The sequence below is a fragment of the Geotrypetes seraphini genome, chromosome 6 (genome assembly GCF_902459505.1).
Source record: "Geotrypetes seraphini chromosome 6, aGeoSer1.1, whole genome shotgun sequence".
Classification (NCBI taxonomy): domain Eukaryota; kingdom Metazoa; phylum Chordata; class Amphibia; order Gymnophiona; family Dermophiidae; genus Geotrypetes; species Geotrypetes seraphini.
Genome location: NC_047089.1, coordinates 145,062,945 through 145,081,965, shown reverse-complemented (window position 1 = coordinate 145,081,965; position 19,021 = coordinate 145,062,945). Strand labels below are relative to the sequence as shown.

At 44.4% G+C, this 19,021-nt stretch overlaps 1 protein-coding gene across 2 annotated transcripts in view; it reads right to left on the bottom strand.

Moving 5' to 3' along the window:
* NPAS2 (neuronal PAS domain protein 2) overlaps positions 1-19,021 on the bottom strand; it is a 363,736-nt gene that overhangs the window by 117,055 nt on the left and 227,660 nt on the right. For both annotated transcript variants that reach the window (XM_033949438.1, XM_033949439.1), the window contains exon 8: positions 620-738. In XM_033949438.1, the coding sequence (XP_033805329.1) occupies positions 620-738 (119 nt within the window). The remainder of the gene's footprint in view (positions 1-619; positions 739-19,021) is intronic.

The following is a 19,021-nucleotide window of genomic DNA, read 5'->3' as shown; positions in this document are numbered from 1 at the left end:
CCAGGCCCACAAGCAGAATACATATGTTTAGCTACCCAATAATAAAAAAACTGCCAATACAAAAGATTCCTTGACAGAACTCTTGCTTTCCAACCAAGTCAACAGAACGGCTGGCTAGGCAATCTCATCAAGCACTCCTCATCCTACCTTAACTTCAGAAAACTAGTTAAAACCAACCTGTTCAACCGATTTGTAACCAAGAACTCTTAAAAAGCCTCACCCCTGTACTCTACTTACTTACACTTGATGTCCCTAAAATGTGACTCTCACTTTCTTTTCCTTCCTACAAATATTCATGTATTCAAAGACATCATTGTTATTCTAATACTTCATTGTTATTTCTTTGCTGACTGTCCAGCTCTTCTTGTTGTAAACCGCCTCGAACTACTTTGGCTTTGGCGGTATATAAAAAATAAAATTATTATTATTATTATTAAAAGACCATTTAGTCCCTATGGGCTTCAGTGCATTTACCGCACTGGCCCATGCTATTCAGTTTGATAAAAGAGGTCCATAGATATAGCACTTCAGTTTTTAGCGGTATATTAAGTATTAAAATCAAATCAAATCTAAGTTTTTATAAATAAATATACTTGAACATTGCATGCACTGTACTTACCTTTAAAAACTGAGGTGTTACTAATCGAACAGTAGCAACAAAACAGACTTGCTTTCCTAGTGGTAATCTGTAAGCCTTGGAAGCAGCTCCATCAAAGCCATTGCAAGAAGTGTTAGGCACTGTGAAGATAAAATGCTAAAGATAATTATCCTCAAATTTCTCTAATGGCTACCACTGATAACAAAGCTTTTCTACTTTGGATTTAGATTTAATCCAGACTGAGCTACCAGTATCCAGAGCTCCTCCATTCATGACAGACTGATAAATAAGAAAACCTGTAATAAATAGGGGGCATTACCATCTCCAGATGGATGTGGCTGGGCAGAGAAATTTCGCCCAAGCTAAGTATTGCTTTAAATAAAGATTTGTTGATAAGGAAAACTGAACTAGTATAGGGCAATTAATATATTGAACATTTGTGCAATCAATAGTTTAAGGAAATTCAAAAAAATTTTTGTTAAGAACAATTTTCTCTTTGAGACTAATGGGACCGATGATAGTCTGCATGTTAGTTACTTTTCATGATTAGCTCTAAAGGGTTAACCGCAGACACTTAAGATCCTTGGTCTTGTTGTAAAGATTACTATTGTTACTACTCTTTAACAATAGCGTGCTTCCTAAATAGGGGGCCCCATCTGGGTTTTATAGCAACAATCAATAATAGATGAATAAAAATATGCATACTATTAGTGTTATTGCATAATATAAAGATCTGCCTGGCATCACCAGAGAATTTTAATTACCTTTTATTGCTTTTTTAAAAAAATGTTATATTTATTGCATTTTTTATATTTTTCCAAGCATTAAACGAGAGAGAAAAGCTCTTTCAGAAAAATCATAATACAAATAGGCAAACAAATTCACAATGATTCAAAAGAAAATAATAGTGTTATATAGTCCATAAATGGAGCCTGATTCTATAAACAGCATCTAGATTAGATGCTGTTAGATGTCCTCCTAATCATGGACACCGAATGACACCTAACTAAAATTTGTGGGCAACTTAATTGTTTTTAATGGGTTAAATAGCGTGGAAATTGATGATGCCATTAAAAAACCATTAAAAAACAATTTTTGAATTGCAAATTTAGGTTGTACATGGATATCCACATGGCGCCTAGCAATGCCTAAGTTGAGGTGCCTTCTGCCACCTACCTGAAAAGAAGGCATGATAAGGGTGCAGAATAGGCATAGCTGACTTAGGCACTGCTAGGTGGTGTAGTTAGGCACTGGTAAATTAGGCCAGGTTGTATACCAGTGTCTACCAGAGGCATGCCTAGTGATGCCTAGACATGGCTAAGTGTGATTCTATAAATTGTGTCTTGCGGTCAATTGACATCCACGCCAACCAGCGCCTACAAGTTAGACACGGTTAGGCACCATTTCTAGAGTCAGGCAGGTGGTGTCTCCCAGGGCTACAGTTTCAATTGGCCCAGTAGGAGAATTCAGCATATTCAATTTGTCGAATGCTTCATGAATTGAAACCTGTCGGCAACAGCAAACAATCTGAAACTCAGAGGGAAAGTCTCTAACTTTCCCCCATATCTCTATAGGGAAATGCAAAGCATTCCCTTGACTCATTTCAGGCAGTCATCTTGGCCACTCCCCTAGCTGTAGATTATTATTGCTTTACATAGCCTGCTAGATGCTTTGAGCTGGATTTGGCACTCTGAATATCAAGTCCTTCCCAAGAACATAGGATATTCTAAACATAGGCAATTCTAAACAGCACAGTAGTTTCACAGATGGTGATTTTGTCAATGTCTAGTGTGTTCAGATATTGTTCCAGGTCTTTTGAGATGCACAACCATGCTCATGCCGAGGACCTAGTTTTATATGGTGAAACAGCTAAAACAGCTCTCGGGGGGTGGGGAGGTTGACATTATGGCGTACTCAGCACATAAAAAACAACAGAAAACAGAGATCCTTTGGTTAGAATGTCTTTTAAGAAGTCTCCAACAACACTGTGGGACTTCCCTCGGGCAGGCTGGTTCACACAGAGAGGGAGATTGTGGACACTTTCATACTCTTCTTTACAGCCCTTAAAACATATTTTGATGACTGCTCCCATCTCTGTCCAATATGCAGTATCAAATATTAAATGCCCTCATTAAGAGTGAGGAAGTTTCATATGGGGTATAGCAGAGTAAATTAGGGACGACCAAGAGTTCAGATGGCTACAGAACTGAGTTTTATAAGCTTCTAGGAGTGAAGGTAGCCATTTCCCTTACAGCACACTTTAATGCATTGGTCTCAATGCACGCTGACTGGTATATTAAACTAAACCCAGATTATAGGGTTACCAAAACCAGGAAAGGATCCACTATATTTGTAATTTTACCATCCTATTTCCCTTTTATGTTTTGAAACTACATTTTTAGCAAAGGTTCTGGCCAATTGATTAACTAGAGTGCTGCCACCTTAGTGCTTGTCTGTAATCGCCATGTGATAAAGAATATGAGAAGATGATCCACAGGGTGACCTGGAGATTTATATCTGGGGTACTTGAGAAGTATGAAATCTGGGCCACATTTCTCTCTGCTATTATGTTTAAATCTATTTATTAGTTTTGAAAGAAAATACACAAAAAGAGAACAGTCAATCAAGAAGCATATATACAAAACAACCCCCCCACACACACCCAAGGGAACAACTACTCCAAAGTCCAACATAAAATAAGCATGCCATATAGGTTAGTTCAGTAGTCTGAGGTGTCAAAGTAGAACGGAAAGGAACCAGCACCGGAGATAGAAGGAGCCATGCTTAGAGTCCATATCAGCAATAGCCTGGCGCTCACACCTCGCCAGCTGGATCATCTGGGTCCGCCAGTGCGCCACTGTGGGAGTATACGGAGACAACCAGCACTGAAGAATAGTTTTGAGTCCCATAAAGATAGCTTTTTGTACAAATGCAGCAGCACCTGGTCTAACAGGGACCAAGGAGAGTTTTAATGTAAAAAGAAAAGTGTCCGTGGGTACCCAAGTGCAATTCCATATAGACTTAATGTGCAAGCAAATGTGTTTCCAATAAGCCCGAATGCCCGGGCATAACCAAAACATATTGCCCAAGGTAGCTCTGGGGGCCGCACACTTAGGGCAACTGTCCGTAGAGCTGACATATAGGCAGGTGCAAAATAAGCCCGAACCAAATATTTATAGTACTCTCTGCTATTAAAACATTATATTGCTCTACTTTGGCATTATAGCAGTGAATGAGGTATGTAGTTAAGTTTTCCCTATCCAGCAGGATACCAGGCAGGGCTATTCCCTCTTGCTGCTGCTTTTTGAACTAATTTTAGGCCTTCTCTATCAAGAAATTTTCACCCATCTGGAGATCTGTGTATGTGTGTAGGGGGATGTGTTTGGAATCCAAAGAATTTAAAATATTAGCATTCGCAGATAACTTACTAGTGCACTTGGTAGACCCAAAACACTCCCTCCCAGTTCTATTGGAAATTTTGAAGGAATTTGGGGACTTCTGGCTTTAAACTGAATAAATTAATACCCGAGATGTTACCTACTGAGGCCTCATTGATTTCCGCTTCGGAGGATGAATTTCCGCTTTGCTGGGCTATAGGACATTTTAGATATCTTGGTATCCAACTTTCTGCAGACCCCCAGAATTTATATCAGCATAATATTCTGGATCTTATACAGTTCACTAAACACCGCTTGGAGATGTGGAAGTCTTTACCCTTATGGCTTAGTGGTAGGGTTAATTTGATTAGAATGACTATTTTTAGTTATTTGTTTCTGATTTCATGTAAAGAAAAATTTCTAGTTGTACAGGTAAATATATGGAAGTAGGCAAGAAAACAACTTTTTGTAATGTTGATTTTATGTTATGTACAGTATGTTTTATATGGAAACCGCAAGATATATTTGATATATAAATTTTAAAAATAAATAATCTTTCCCCCAAGAGGCTTTATGTGCTCCAGACATTGCCCATTTTCCTTTTGTATAAGGACTTAAGAGTGATCAAAAAGATGTTTATTAAGTTCTGTTGGGGAACTAAGAAGCCCAAACTGCAGGCATATAAAATGTATGGATTATGGAGAAGGGAATTAGGTCTTCCTGACCTTAAATGGTATATGCAGGCATGTCTAGTGTGCAATTGCAAGTTTGGATATTTAATACATACATATTCATATCACTGGAAGTGGAAAGAGCATTGGCTTCACCCTTCCACTAATCAAATGAAAGAAAATTGGGAAAAACCTGCCTACAGGATTCACTCAAGGTACTGAATCCCAGACTTTACCTAGTGTCGTTTGGCAACTCTGGAAACAATGTCTTCTTAGCAGTATCCCATTGGGCAGACTCATTCTTCTTCACTGACAGGCACATTATTATAGGATTTCTTGGGGTAGTGAGTGGGGCTTTGGAGACAAGGGGGGACTGCATTCTTTCTCACTCTTTTTCTCCTCATCTCTACCTCCCGCCTCTCTCACGGCTGGAGGTTGGCAAGTTCTCTGCATTCCGCATCCCCCTCTTGCCCTGTTCAGTTGCAGTAGCAGATGGCCAGACGACAGAAAGCTGTCAAGTACCTCATTAGACCCCCACCCCCAGCACAGAGACTGGGCAAATAGCGAGCAAATACATACACATGTCCCTGCCGCTGGTCTCCTCCTCTATCCTCTTTTCCCCTGCTCTCCAAACACCGCTTCCAACACCACAGATGGGAAGCAGAGGCTGCTGTGGAGGCCCTGCTGAAGTTCCTCATCCACATCATCTTCCCAGACTCGCAACCCCTTCTGGCACAGCGAACAGGCAAGGCTGAGGCCATGGAAACCAACAACATGAACAATCACCACCAGCAGCAACACCAAAAGCCCAGGAAGCAACAGTTAAGCGAGTCTGAGGACATGTATATCTATGGTATGATGTTTTAATTATTGTCAATAGACAGGACAGAGGTTTTCTGGCAAGTTTACAGCCACATACATTGGATTATTTATTTATTTAGATTTTTATCCCATCCTCCCAGTAGCTCAGAATGGCCTACAAGCAAACATTCACAGTGGAGTACATTTAAACAATACAAAGACTATAAGGTAGTTGAAGTACAAGGACTATACGGCAATTTAAATACAGGTTAAGAATGGACTATACAGCAATTTAAGTAAAGGTTCAGAATGGAGAAGGGAGGGGGAGTTTGGGGGGGTGAGAGGTAAATTGCGGTTGTAATTTTAGTTGAAGAAGAGGGCCTTTACCGCTTTCCGGAAGGTCATCAATGGGTTCTGTAATCTGATTTGCGGGGGGAGTTGGGGCAAGTAGATATTTTTGGGTGTCTTTGGGACTGATCTGATTAGTCAGTTTATTTTCATGAATGGAACAACTTTTTATGCATTAACCTTACTAGAGCTATAAAAATTGTCACTTATTTTCATGCTCTTAACCTTGAATGCTGTAGTGCAATCATTTGATGTTAATATTAGTAAACAAACTGTGATGCTTGAATAGTTGACATATAATTACTGTATAAGGCCCAACTAGATTTCTTCTATATATGAATATCTAATTTTAAAAAAACAGTAGTTTTCTGGCTTCTTCTGAGACAGCTCATAAATACCTTACATCCCAAGTAGTAAATATCAATTTTAGTATGTAATTCAGAATTCTCAATGTCTACGATCTTCCTAATTTTTACAACTTTTTGGACCTCAGAAACACCACTCACCGCTCACATGTTTATCACAACGATAAGCTTGACATGTTGCCTCCTCACCGGTCCTCTTATTTATCCAATATAGGTTTGCATATCTAAAGTGCAGGTTTTAAAGTGCAATTCTGTACAAAGTGCTTAGAAGTGCTTTAAAGCAGTGTTCTTAAACTACCAGTCTGCAAAAATTTCTTGCCAGTCCGTGAAGGATTCAGGTCTTCACAAACTGCACACTAGGCAGGAAGAGAGGCTGACTTGCAACTTCCTGTTGCCGTCACGTATGCCGGGACTGCTGCCTCCTGCCACCTCCTGCCTTCGCCGGGTCTCCTGTCTCCTGCCGCGTATGTATCCGCACCTCCAGACCAGCAGCAGCAGCTCTGTGTGCTTTTAACTTCAGCACACAGCTGCCCCTAAGCAGTAGTTAAGCCACGGTTTCATGAGGGGGCCTTTGCTAGGCCGGCCCGCTTTGATGATGCGATGTGGGCTGGCCTACCAAAGGCCCTGAGGCTGCCTCATGAAACCGCAGCTAAACTACTGCTTTAGGGAAAGCTGTGTGCCAAAGTTAAAAGCACACAGAGATGCCGCTAGGCTAAAGAGAGAAAACATTTGCTGGAGAGGGAAGGAGGAGAGGGAAGGGAGAAGGGATACTCATGGACAGGGGAGGAGGAAGGGGAAGGGGGCACTGCTAGACAGGGGAGGAGGGAAAGGGAAGAGAGTTACTATTGGATAAGGGGAGGAAGAAAGGGAGAAGGGGTACTACTGGACAGGGGAGGAAGGAAAATAGGAAGGAAACAGCTGGCAGGGAGATTAGAGGAGGGGAACGAGTTAGGATGGAATGGAGAGATCAGATGAGGGAAAGGGGAGAGATGAGGGAAAGGGGAGAGACAAAGGAACGAGAAAGTAGAGATAGATTGATGTTGGGAAAGGGGATCAGATGAGAAATAAGGAGAGAGGGACAAAGATGCTAGATCTGGTGTATGAGGCTTGTACGGATAGGATCAGATGGTTTGCGGGACCGAGCTCGCAGGGACAGGGTAGAGATGGTTTTTTTTAAAATTTCAGTCTTAGTAGTTTGCCAGTCCACTAAATAATTCTTATATTTCCACCAGTCCATGGGTGTAAAAAGGTTGAAGAACACTGCTTTAAAATGCTATGTTCAAATACGTCTTGCAAAAAGCTTTTTACTTATCTTAGTTTTAATGATTGTGGAAACCTATGCAAACCTATATTGGTTAAATAGGAGGACCGGTGAGGAGGCAACACATAAGGTAATCGCTGTGATAAACATTTGAGAGGTGAGTGGTGTTTCTGAGGTCCAAAAAATTGTAAAATCTAGGAAGATCATAGACATTGAGAATTCTGAATTACATACTAAAATTGATATCTACTACTTGGGAGGTAAGGTATTTATGAACTATATGTGATTCCAAGTTTGATTAATACTATAAGAACAAAGCATCTTATTGGGATTCTTCCGAGACAGGGCATAGTGGAATTAGAAAAGGTACAGAGATGGGCAACAAAAATGATAAAAGGGATGGGAAGATTTACCTATGAATAAAGGCTAAAGTGGCTAAGGCTTGCAGAAGAGACGGCAGAGGAGAGATATGATAGCAGTCTATAAAATACTGAGTGAAGTGGAAAGGGTGGATGTGAATCATTTGTTTACTCTTTCCAAAAATACTAGGACTATGGGGCATGCGATGAATAGATTTTATGGAATTTACAGTTCTATACCACATAATGTCAGTCTGTGTAAAACTCTGAAAGATAGGTAAAGGTGATAGAAACATAGAGTATGATGGCAAAAAGGGCCTTCTGCCCAAGTCTGCCCACTGAAGAACCCTCCCTCAACAAGAACCCTCCCTCTAAGAATTTCCCAGAGCGAACCCACTCCAAGAACCCTTCCTCAACAAGAACCCTCTTTTTAAGCATTTCCCCGGAGCGAACCTACATGTTTATCCCATCGTCCCTTGAAGTCAAGTGCGTTACTGGCCTCAACTACTTGACGTGGAAGACCATTCCATCGATCAACAACTCTTTCGGTGAAGAAGTATTTCCTGATGTCACCATGAAATCTCCCACCCTTGAGTTTGAGCGGATGCCCTCTGGTTGCCGTGGGCCCCCTAAGGAAGAAGATATCTTCTTCCACCTCAATACAGCCCGTAAGATATTTGAATGTCTCTATCACGTCACCCCTTTCTCTGCTTTCTTCGAGAGAATATAACTGCAGCCTGCTTAGACGTTCTTCATATGGGAGATCCTTAAGTCGTGAGACTATCTTAGTGGCTATACGCTGAACCGACTCCATTCTCTTCACATCCTTTTGATAATGTGGCCTCCAAAACTGAACACAGTACTCCAGATAAGATCTCACTATCGACCTGTATAACGGCATTATGACTTAAGGCTTACGGCTGATAAAACTTCTCCGGATGCAACCTAACATTTGTCTAGCCTTGGCTGAAGCTTTCTCCACCTGATTGGCAGTTTTCATATCTTCACTAATGATTACACCCACGTCTCGTTCTGCGATGGTTCTTGTTAAGTTTTCACCATTCAGGGTATATGTTCTGCAGGGGTTATTGCTACCAAGGTGCATCACCTTACACTTTTTGGCATTAAAACTCAGTTGCCAAGTATTAGACCATTGTTCCAGTAAAAGTAAGTCCTGCCTCATAGTGTCTGGCACAGTTGCGCCGTCAGGCTCGGTTGCGCTGCCCACAATGTTGCATAGTTTAGCGTCATCCGCAAATAACGCAATTTTACTTCGAAGTCCCTGAGGTAGATCCCTTACAAAGATATTAAATAGTATCGGACCCAAAACCGAGCCCTGTGGCACTCCACTGGTCACTTCTGACATTTCCGAGGGAGTACCATTTACTACCACCCTCTGAAGTCTGCCACTAAGCCAGTCTTTAACCCATGCAGTCAATGTATCTCCCAGACCCATCGTATTCATCTTGTTTAATAACCTACGGTCTGGGACACTATCAAAAGCCTTACTGAAGTCTAAATACACGATATCCAGGGATTGTCCCCCATCCAGTTGTTTCGTTTCCCAGTCAAAGAAGCTTATCAGATTGGTTTGACAAGACCTTTTCTTTGTAAATCCATGCTGGCGGGGATCCCTCAGTCTTTCGTCATCCAGAAATGTATCCAATCTGTTTTTAATCAATGTTTCCATAAGTTTACACACTATTGATGTGAGACTCACCGGTCTGTAATTTTCAGCCTCCAACCTGCTTCCCTTTTTGTGAAGCGGAATGACATTAGCAGTTTTCCAGTCCAAGGGGACTTTTCCCTTGCTTAGGGAAAGATTGAAAAACGCGGCTAACGGTTCCACCAGGACATCTCTTAATTCCCGAAGTACTCTGGGGTGTAGATTATCTGGCTCCATAGCTTTGTTTACTTTTAGTTTCGATAGTTCGTGATAGACGTTGCTCTCGGTGAATTCAAAATCTCAGAATGGGTCCTCCGAGCACCCTCTTGTCTGTAGTTGCAGTTCGAATCCCGGCACCTCACGGGTAAAGACCAAGCAGAAGTAGCTGTTGAGTAGTTCGGCTTTATCCGAGTCTGAGTCTACAAAGTTACCGTCAGGTTTCCTTAGGCGCACAATCCCATCTGTATTCTTTCTTCTGTCGCTAACGTATTTGAAAAAGGATTTATCCCCTTTTTTAACCTGCCTAACTATATTTTCTTCCATCCAGAGTTTGGCATCCCTGACTGCTTTTTAACAGTTTTGGATTTTACCAGATAGGTTTCTTTGGCTTCCGGTCGTTGTGACTGTTTGTCCATCAGGGAACACCTAGCTTAGCCTCCGCGTGTGCGGGTTGCCGGACAAGATGGACCTAAGGTCTGATCCGGTAAAGGCATTTCTTATGTTCTTATGATAAAAATGCTTTTTTCTTTTGCTTTATTAGTTCAGAGATTTCCGTGGAGAACCATTGGGGTCTATTATTTCTCCGTCGTTTACTCACGGTTTTTATGTAAAGTTTGGTTGCTTCTTGCAGGGTGGATTTCAGGGTTGACCATAGTACCTCCACACTGTCCATCATGCCCTGATTTTGTAGTGCCTCATAGACAAAATCTCCCATGCTCTGGAAGTTAGTTCCCTTAAAATTTAGAACCTTTGTTGATGTATTTGACCTAGTAACTCCCTTCCTGAGGTGAAACCATACCATGTTGTGGTCACTGGATTCCAAAGCATCTCCTACTGAAACTTCTGTGACACTGTCTCCATCTGTGAGTATTAGATCCAGAATCACCTGATCCCTGGTGGGTTCCAATACCATCTGTTTGAGGCTTGCTCCCCGCATGGAGGCCAGTAGCTTCTTACTGCCGCTGGTCGTAGCAGAAAGTTTGTTCCAGTCTACATCAGGCATACTGAAGTACCCCATCAGCACTGTGTCTCCACGCAGAGTGATGGTTTCGATGTCTGCAATTAATTCTTTGTCTATGTTGTCCAGTTGCTTTGGGGGTCTGTAAACAACACCAAGACAAAGGCATTTGTCGTTGCCCATGGCAAGATTCACCCAGAGGGATTCTCCCGTAAACTTGACATCCGTGATCCTTTGATATCCTCTCTAATGTATAGTTCTACTCCTCCTCCTGTTTTGCCTACTCTGTCCCAACGGAGCAAGTTATATCCTGGTATAGCCATATCCCATCCATGGGACTCTGAGAACTAGGTTTCTGTTATCACCACCACATCTAGGTCGGCATTTCTCATTTCTGTTTCCAGCTCTAGAATTTTATTGCCCAAATTACGTGCTGAGTTAGTTTGTCCCCCTTAGTATTGTTTTTGACGCAAATACTTACCTCAGTATTGTATTTGATGCAAGTACTTACCACAGTATTGTATTTGACGCAAGTACTTACCACATAGTTATTTACCCCATTAGGATGAGAGTAGGGTCCCCTCCCCCAGCTCACCTAGTTTAAAGCCTTCCGGAGTAGACGAGCCAGATGTCATCCAAAGACGTTCTTCCCTCTTCTGTTAAGGTGTAGCCCGTCTGATCCCTGTAGTCCTTGAAGTGTCTCTCCGTGGTCAAGGAAGCCGAAGTTCATCTCTTTGCACCATCCGTGTAGCCACTCGTTAGTCTTCTGGATACGTTCTTCCCTAGCTCTCCCCTTGTCTCTCACTGGAAGGATGGAGGAGAAGACCACCTGTGCTTCCATCTGCTTTAGCTTCTTACTCAGGGCACTGAAGTCTTCAGGTATCTTCTCCGGGGAGTTCCTGGCAGTGTTGTTCGTCCCAACGTAGATAAGAAGCATCGGGTAGTAGTCTTGGGGCTTGATTAATCTTCCTAAGCAGGTGATCACATCCCGGGATCCTGGCTTCTGGCAGGCAGCAAACTTCTCTTGATTGTGGATCTGGTCTACAAACTGGTCCCTCGGTGTCCCGCAGCAGGGAGTCCCCAATGACAACCACTCTGCGCTTCTTGGGAGGGTGCTGATCCGTATTTTCTGGAGCTGGGGTCTTTGCTGCTACTGGAGTTGGGGTCTTCCGCTGGGCCTCAAAATCACACTCCTGGAAATCCTGCTGAGTTCTTCTGGAAGGTATTTCCTGTAGCAACTGGAATCTGTTCCTCAAGGTGATCTGTGGGGGTCGATGTAAGGCTGCTGTGCTTGCTTGAAGAAGGGGACTGCCTTCTGTGTTTGCTTGCAGAGGTGACTAGCTGCCAGGTGTCAACGTCTCTATTCTCTTCTTGTACCCCAACCGTTACTTCCAATGTTGTATGTCTGGTTGGTTCAGACGTCTCGAAGATGGCCCTGTCTTCATGCTCTTGCTCAGAGACTTGGGACAGCTCTTGGAGGACTTCATCGATGAACGCCTCATCTTCCCAGATACTTCTCAGGCACATCACTTCTTCCCTCAAACTCATCAGCTCTTGCAGGATGTCTCCATCAGGTTGTTGCTTGGTGACCTCTTCTGTCTGCACAAAAGTCGAAGTCTTCAGCTGGGGGATAGCTTTGATCTGCACAGAGGCCTCCTTCATTCGTCGAGGGTCCTCCTCAGTCTGCACGGAGACTGTGGCCTTCCTCTGGATCTCTTCGGTAACTGAAACCCTAGTTCTGATTGCAGTCTTGGTGCTTCTGGTCTTCCCTGCCATTCTTGATCTTATCTTATCACTTGTTGGACTTTTACTCTTGTCTGCCTGCTAGCTGGGATAGCTGTGAGTTAGCTGGCCTGCCTGTTAACTGGTTAGCTGGATAGCTGTTAGCTGGATGGATGGCTGTGTGCCAGCTGGCTGGCCTGCCTGCCTGCTAGCTAGTTTAGCTTAGTGGTGTTGGTGTTTGTGTCTCTGCTGTGAGTTAGTTGTTGCTGTCTGTGAGCTAGCTGGTCTGCCTGCTAGCTTGTGAAGTTAGTTGTTTGTTAACTGTAGAGTTAGATGTGTGGACCTTACCTTGCTGCCTCCACGATATCCTTGTGTAAAAGACTTGGTCCTTCTTGAGGCCCTTCGCAAAGGCGCTCTTGCTAAGGCGAGCGCCTTTGCCACTTGCCTTCACCACGCGCCGAACAGCTGCGCGCCGTTGGCTCAACTCTTCTTATGGAGGAGCCCGGTTGATCTTTGCTGACACGGTGGGGGTGGGTGGAGCTACTGTCACCGCTGCCCTGAAACTGTTTTCTCCTGCTCCCTTCTGCTCTCCTTCGCTTTCCTTGCCTCTCCTTCTCTCACACGCTGCCTCTCCTTCGCTTTCCCTCACTTCTCCTGCACTTACACCCTGTCTCTGCCGTTGGCTCGACTCTTCTTATGGAGGAGCCCAGTTGATCTTTGCTGACGCGGTGGGGGTGGGCAGAGCTACTCTCGCCGCTGCCCCGAAACTGTTTTCTCCTGCTCCTGTTCCCTTCTTCTTTCCTTTGCTTTCCTTGCTTCTCCTTCTCTCACACGCTGCCTCTCCCGTATTGATATGAAGTTTCTTCAAATCAATACAGAAGTCAAAAGGAGAAGTAGCAAATGTTATAGGTGACTCTCAGAAAGAGACCAAGATGTGACATTCAGCACAAACACTGAACTGGGTATGTATTATGCTAATATGTAGCACAGGCGTGTCCAACCTCAGTCCTTGAGAACTTCAATCTAGCTGGGGTTTTCAGGATTTCTTCAGTAAATGTGCATTAGATTATTTGCATGTACTGCCTCAACTGTATGCAGATAAGATCTCGAGCATGTTCATTGTGGAAATACTGAAAACATGACTTGGTGAAAGCTGAGGCTAGTTACCCCCACTGTTCCCTCTAAGCTGAGCAGGAGTCCTCCACCCACAGTCTCACCAATAGAGGGTGTTGTTTTACTGTCACATTTTCAATTGTGAGGGACAGGCAAGTTCTGCAGGACTTCAGGGAACATACCTGTTCTTAGCGACTGAAAATATTCCACCCCCTAGTGGTAGCAATGCAGCTGGAGGACACCTTGAAGCTTCTCAGTCTGCAGGTTTTTCTTCACTATCCAGTTCTGACATTCACCAAGCAAGATTTAAAAAAAAGCTTCAAATTTAAAATAAAATCATAACAACAACAACAACTGTTCTGGGAAGCAAGGAACCAAGGAAAGATATGTACTCTTCACCACTCATTTGACTGCATCTAAAATAACATACTTTTGTGCCAGAAAGTGGACTTGGATGACTACTGAAGGAGGAAATGAAAGAAAATATAATGTGGTTTCTGGAAAGCACACTGAGGAATTTGTGCTGAGATGACCTATTTGGAACGAAACCAGCAGCCTTTGTCATAATGCTCTCTAGAATTTAACTTGAGACAAATATTTATGTAAAGTGCTGAATGAAAAAAAAAAAAAAAAGAGGGCTTGTTACTTTTCTGGCTCTAAATAGAACTCTGACAACCTTCATATATTCATTAGGATATATTAAACAAAGTGCATTTTATTCCACCATAAAACCTTAAACAAATAATGTGCATAGATATCAAAAGATTTGTTCAATGCCATGTAATGTACACACACACCTGGCTTTTACTTGGGTTAGAGAACAATTCTCTAGCTTGCCCATATGTAAGATTGCAAAATTTCCTCTTTAAATTTATGGAAGTCTTTTGATACCAGGACGCTAGAAAGAGTGAGAAAGCAAGCAACGCAATATATGTGGGGAAGTGAAAATTGATACAGTCCTCAAGAAATGTTTGTATACCGTGAATGTAATGTAATGTAATTTATTTCTTATATACCGCTAAACGTTGGCTAAAACATTGTATCACTTATACCTTTACAATATAAATAGGCAGCTAGTGATCTCAGTCCTGCACAAAAGAGTAGTGGTTATAGCACAATCCCTCCAGAAGATTTTTGGCCGATGATGTGGGTTGAGGAGGTTTGAGCATTCATGTTCTGCCATAATAATACCTGAGGCTTTTTCTTCCGTTGGTATAGTGCTCTTAAATTAATAAGTGGAGCATTTGTATTCAGTGGCGTACCTAGGGGGGGGGGGGGGGGGGGGGCGGGCCGCCCCGGGTACCAGCCCTAAGGGGGTGTTCCCGGCCTTGCCGTTCAGTCCCCCGCCACCCCCGAAGGACCGCTCGCCCCACTGACCTTCCTGCACCACCTGTGAAGCAGCCCGCAGCAGGATCGCGAAGTCAGCGTCAGCATCCCTGCGCTGCTTCCTGCGCCGCGATCCCGCCCCTCCTCTGACGTCAGAGGAGGGGCGGGACCGTGGCGCAGGAAGCAGCGCAGGGATCGCTGACGCTGACTTCGCGATCCTGCTGCGGCTGTTCATAGGTGGTGCGGGGAGGCCAGGGGGGCGAGCGGTCCTTCGGGGTGGGTCGGGGCATCAGGCCTTCAGGGTGGGGCGGGCGGGCAGGCAAGCAGGCTTTCAAGGGGGAGGGGGTGACAGGCAGGCAGGCAGGCCTTCAAGGGGGGACAGGCCTTCGGGGGGGGGGGGTGCAGACCTTCAAGGAGTGCAGGCCTTCAAGGGGGGCAGGCAGGCCTTCAGGGGGGTGCAGGCCTTCGGGGGGGGTGTAGGCCTTTGGGGGGGTGCAGACCTTCAAGGGGGTGCAGGCCTTCAAGGGGGAAAAGGCAGGCAGGCCTTCAAGGGGGGGACAGGCCTACAAGGGGGGGGGACAGGCCTACAAGGGGGGGACAGGCCTACAAGGGGGGGGGACAGGCCTACAAGGGGGGGTGCAGGCCTTCAAGGGGGGGAGAAGCTACAAGGGGGTGGTACAAGCCTTCAAGTGGGGGACAGGCCTTCGGGGGGGGGTGCAGACCTTCAAGGGAGTGCAGGCCTTCGAGGGGGGTGGTGCAGGCCTTCAAGGGGGGTGCAGGCCTTCAAGGGGGAGACAGGCCTTCAAGGGGGGGAAAGGCAGGCAGGCAGGCCTTCAAGGGGGGACAGGCCTACAAGGGGGGGACAGGCCTACAAGGGGGTGGGACAGGCCTACAAGGGGGGGACAGGCCTACAAGGGGGGGGGACAGGCCTACAAGGGGGGGACAGGCCTTCGGAGGGGTGCAGACCTTCAAGGGAGTGCAGGCCTTCGGGGGGGGTGCAGTCCTTCAAGGGGGTGCAGGCCTTCAAGGGGGGGAAAGGCAGGCAGGCAGGCCTTCAAGGGGGGGACAGGCCTACAAGGGGGGGAGAAGCTACAAGGGGGTGGTACAAGCCTTCAAGTGGGGGACAGGCCTTCGGGGGGTGTGCAGACCTTCAAGGGAGTGCAGGCCTTCAAGGGGGTGCAGGCCTTCAAGGGGGGACAGGCCTTCAAGGGGGGAAAGGCAGGCAGGCAGGCCTTCAAGGGGGGACAGGCCTACAAGGGGGGGGGAGAAGCTACAAGGGGGTGGGACAGGCCTTCAAGTGGGGGACAGGCCTTCGGGGGGATGCAGGCCTTCGGGGGGTGCAGACCTTCAAGGGGGGGACAGGCAGGCAGGCCTTCAAGGGGGGGACAGGCCTACAAGGGGAAGGGACAGGCCTTCAAGGGGGGTGCAGGCCTTCAAGGTGGGACAGGCAGACCTTTAAGGGGGGACAGGCCTTTGGGGGGGGGACCATGATTTAGAAGTACACGGAGGGAAGGGGGTGTTCAAAGAGACATGCATATGCCAAACTTTGGGGGGAGGGGAAGAAATAATGGGTCTGAAAATAGAGGAGAGGGAGAGAGATGATGGACCATGGGATTTAGGGAGGGAAGGAACAGAAAGGGAGAGAAATTGGACACAAGGGATGGTGTGGAGGAGGGATAGAGATACTGGATAGGAGGGTAATTAGGAAAAGAAACGGAGAGATGGTGGACTCTGGGATGGTGGGGAAGGAGGGAGAGATGCCGGATGAAAGGGTATTTAAGAAAAGGTGGATCTGTGGAGGGAGATGAAAAAAAGGAAAGATACCAGACTTCCTGGGAAGGGAAGGGAAATGGAAAGGGAGGACAGAGTTGGCAGATGGATGGTTAGCATGCAGAAAGAAGGAGACCCTGGCAAGCAAGTTATCAGAAGAAAACCAGAGCCCTGGACCAACAAGATTTGAAATATAACCAGACAACAAAAGGTAGAAAAATTAATTTTATTTTCTGTTTTGTGATTATAACATGTCAGATTTGAAATGTGTATCCTGCCAGAGCTGGTGTTGGACTGCAAACGTGAGCTAGGATTTAACAGAAAGAGGAAAAGTCCTTTTTGTTTCTTTATTTTATTTACACCACAGCGCCAGTGTGGTTAGGAGAAGCCAAAGGGGGTGAAAAAGCTATAAAACCCACCAGGAGTTTTGAAAAAAATCACCCAACTGGGCAGGAAAATCGAATTGAAAAACCAATTCAATAGGGCTGAATCGAATCAAAATTTTTTTTTCCTGTATCTGGCAGCATTAGTTTGCGCTACTGTCTTAGACTTTAGGACCTGGGATTGGGGAGAGATGGCATCCTCAGTACTTTATAATGCAAGTGAAACGAGGATTTGGTCAGACTTTTGAAGGGTCTGCAGAAAAAAAATATTGTATAGGCCGGGGACATGAGACAGCAGGAAATGGGAACTTTTCTTCCTTCTATTTTTGTGATGGAAAGGCTGAGGATGTCAGAGAGGTCAGTTAAAATATGTGCTTTATAAGAAAATATAATAATGTGTTTTATAAAGTTTATAGCATAGCTGGCCTACCCAGTGAGGTGTTCCTAGTGGTGATGGTGGCAGCGTGTCAATGTGTTGAGAGGAAGAGGTGGTCTGGGAAATTCTGCTGAGCAAACTCCGGGCCCATTTCCACCCCCCAGTTAGTCCACTCCACTCAACTGATTCACACACTGAGTGGGTCTTTGGGTGTTGTTTTGGGATCTCTTCCAGTGGTTTATCTCCTTCTGGTCCAAGGAAGGAAACTTTGTTATCCTTAGCATTGACCTACAGAATATGTTTGTAACAGCGCTGCTTGTGTGGCATTAGGCTATGTAGTGATCGAAAGAAAAAAACAGACCTTTGCACATTTTTGCACTATATGGTGGGTGTATGAGGAGATTCACATTTCCTGCACAGCTAAGTCCATGTGAAGTTACCTTGTGCTGTATTTGACATCTAGCAAGGTCTCTGTTTGAAAGGAAAGATCTAAACTTAAAAATGAAGTGGCCAGAAGTTATGGTAAAAGCAGATAGTGTAGCTGGTTTTAAGAAAGATTTGGACAAATTCCTGGAGGAAAAGTCCATAATCTGTTATTAAGACATGGGGGAAGTGTCTGCTTGCCCTGGATCGGTAGCATGGAATGTTGCTACTCTTTGGGTTTTGACCAGGTATTAGTGTCCTGGATTGGCTACCATGAGAATGGGCTACTGGGCATGATGGTTGATGGACCATTGGTCTGACCCAGTTAGGCTATTCTTATGTTATGTTCTCATCTGTAGGGGCCTTTGTTTTCACTTCTTATTTTAATGTATTTTTTTTTCTGGGAACTTATCAGTGTTTTTTATAATGGGAACAAAAATGGAAGAGAATTAATGTGTGTGGAATGGGGGGTAACTAATTTCTTCAGCTAAATAATTCAATCCACTTCAAACAGACATAGGAGAACTTGTGCACCATTCACACACCCTCCAACCAAAAACGTCAAAAGAAAAAAACTGTTCGACAACCTCCTAGCCATTCGAGCTGCAACACTCGACCCCCAACTCTACAACCAATTGATATCAACCACAGACTGCAAAACCTTCAAAAAGAAATAAAAACCCTTCTATTCAAAAAACACATAAAACCGAACTAACACAATCAGAACTGTCCCAAGCATCACCTGCAACTACTCCATATGTACTTCTGATGTCATGACAATTCAGACATAATTTATGTTATGTTATGTTTGGAATAATGGTTACATATATGAGGTTCAATAAAAGAAAATTTTCACTGCCTGTTTCTATTCTGACCATTTATTCCATTTCATGGTTATTGCAAAAAAAAAAAAAAAAAAAATTTTTTTACATGGGGGGGGGGGGGGGGGTGTCAAAAAATGATGGGCCCCGGGTGCCACAAACCCTAGGTACGCCACTGTTTGTATTTATTATTATTTATTTACCCACTTCCACCATTTTAAACAGATTAGTCATTTGATATTTAACATTAAGGAATGTGGAAAGGCCCATGACCCTTCCCATCCAGCCCTATGGAACAATGGAAATGCCTGTCCATTTCTCTGTCCAACCCCAAGAATCTGCAAGAAGGTCTATCTCAGAAAGTATAAAAAAAATCCTATGATTAGCTAGGTGATTATACAATAATGTGGTGGTAGTAGAGAAGTTATTGATCCATATAAACAGTTATATAATTTGAGGTTTAT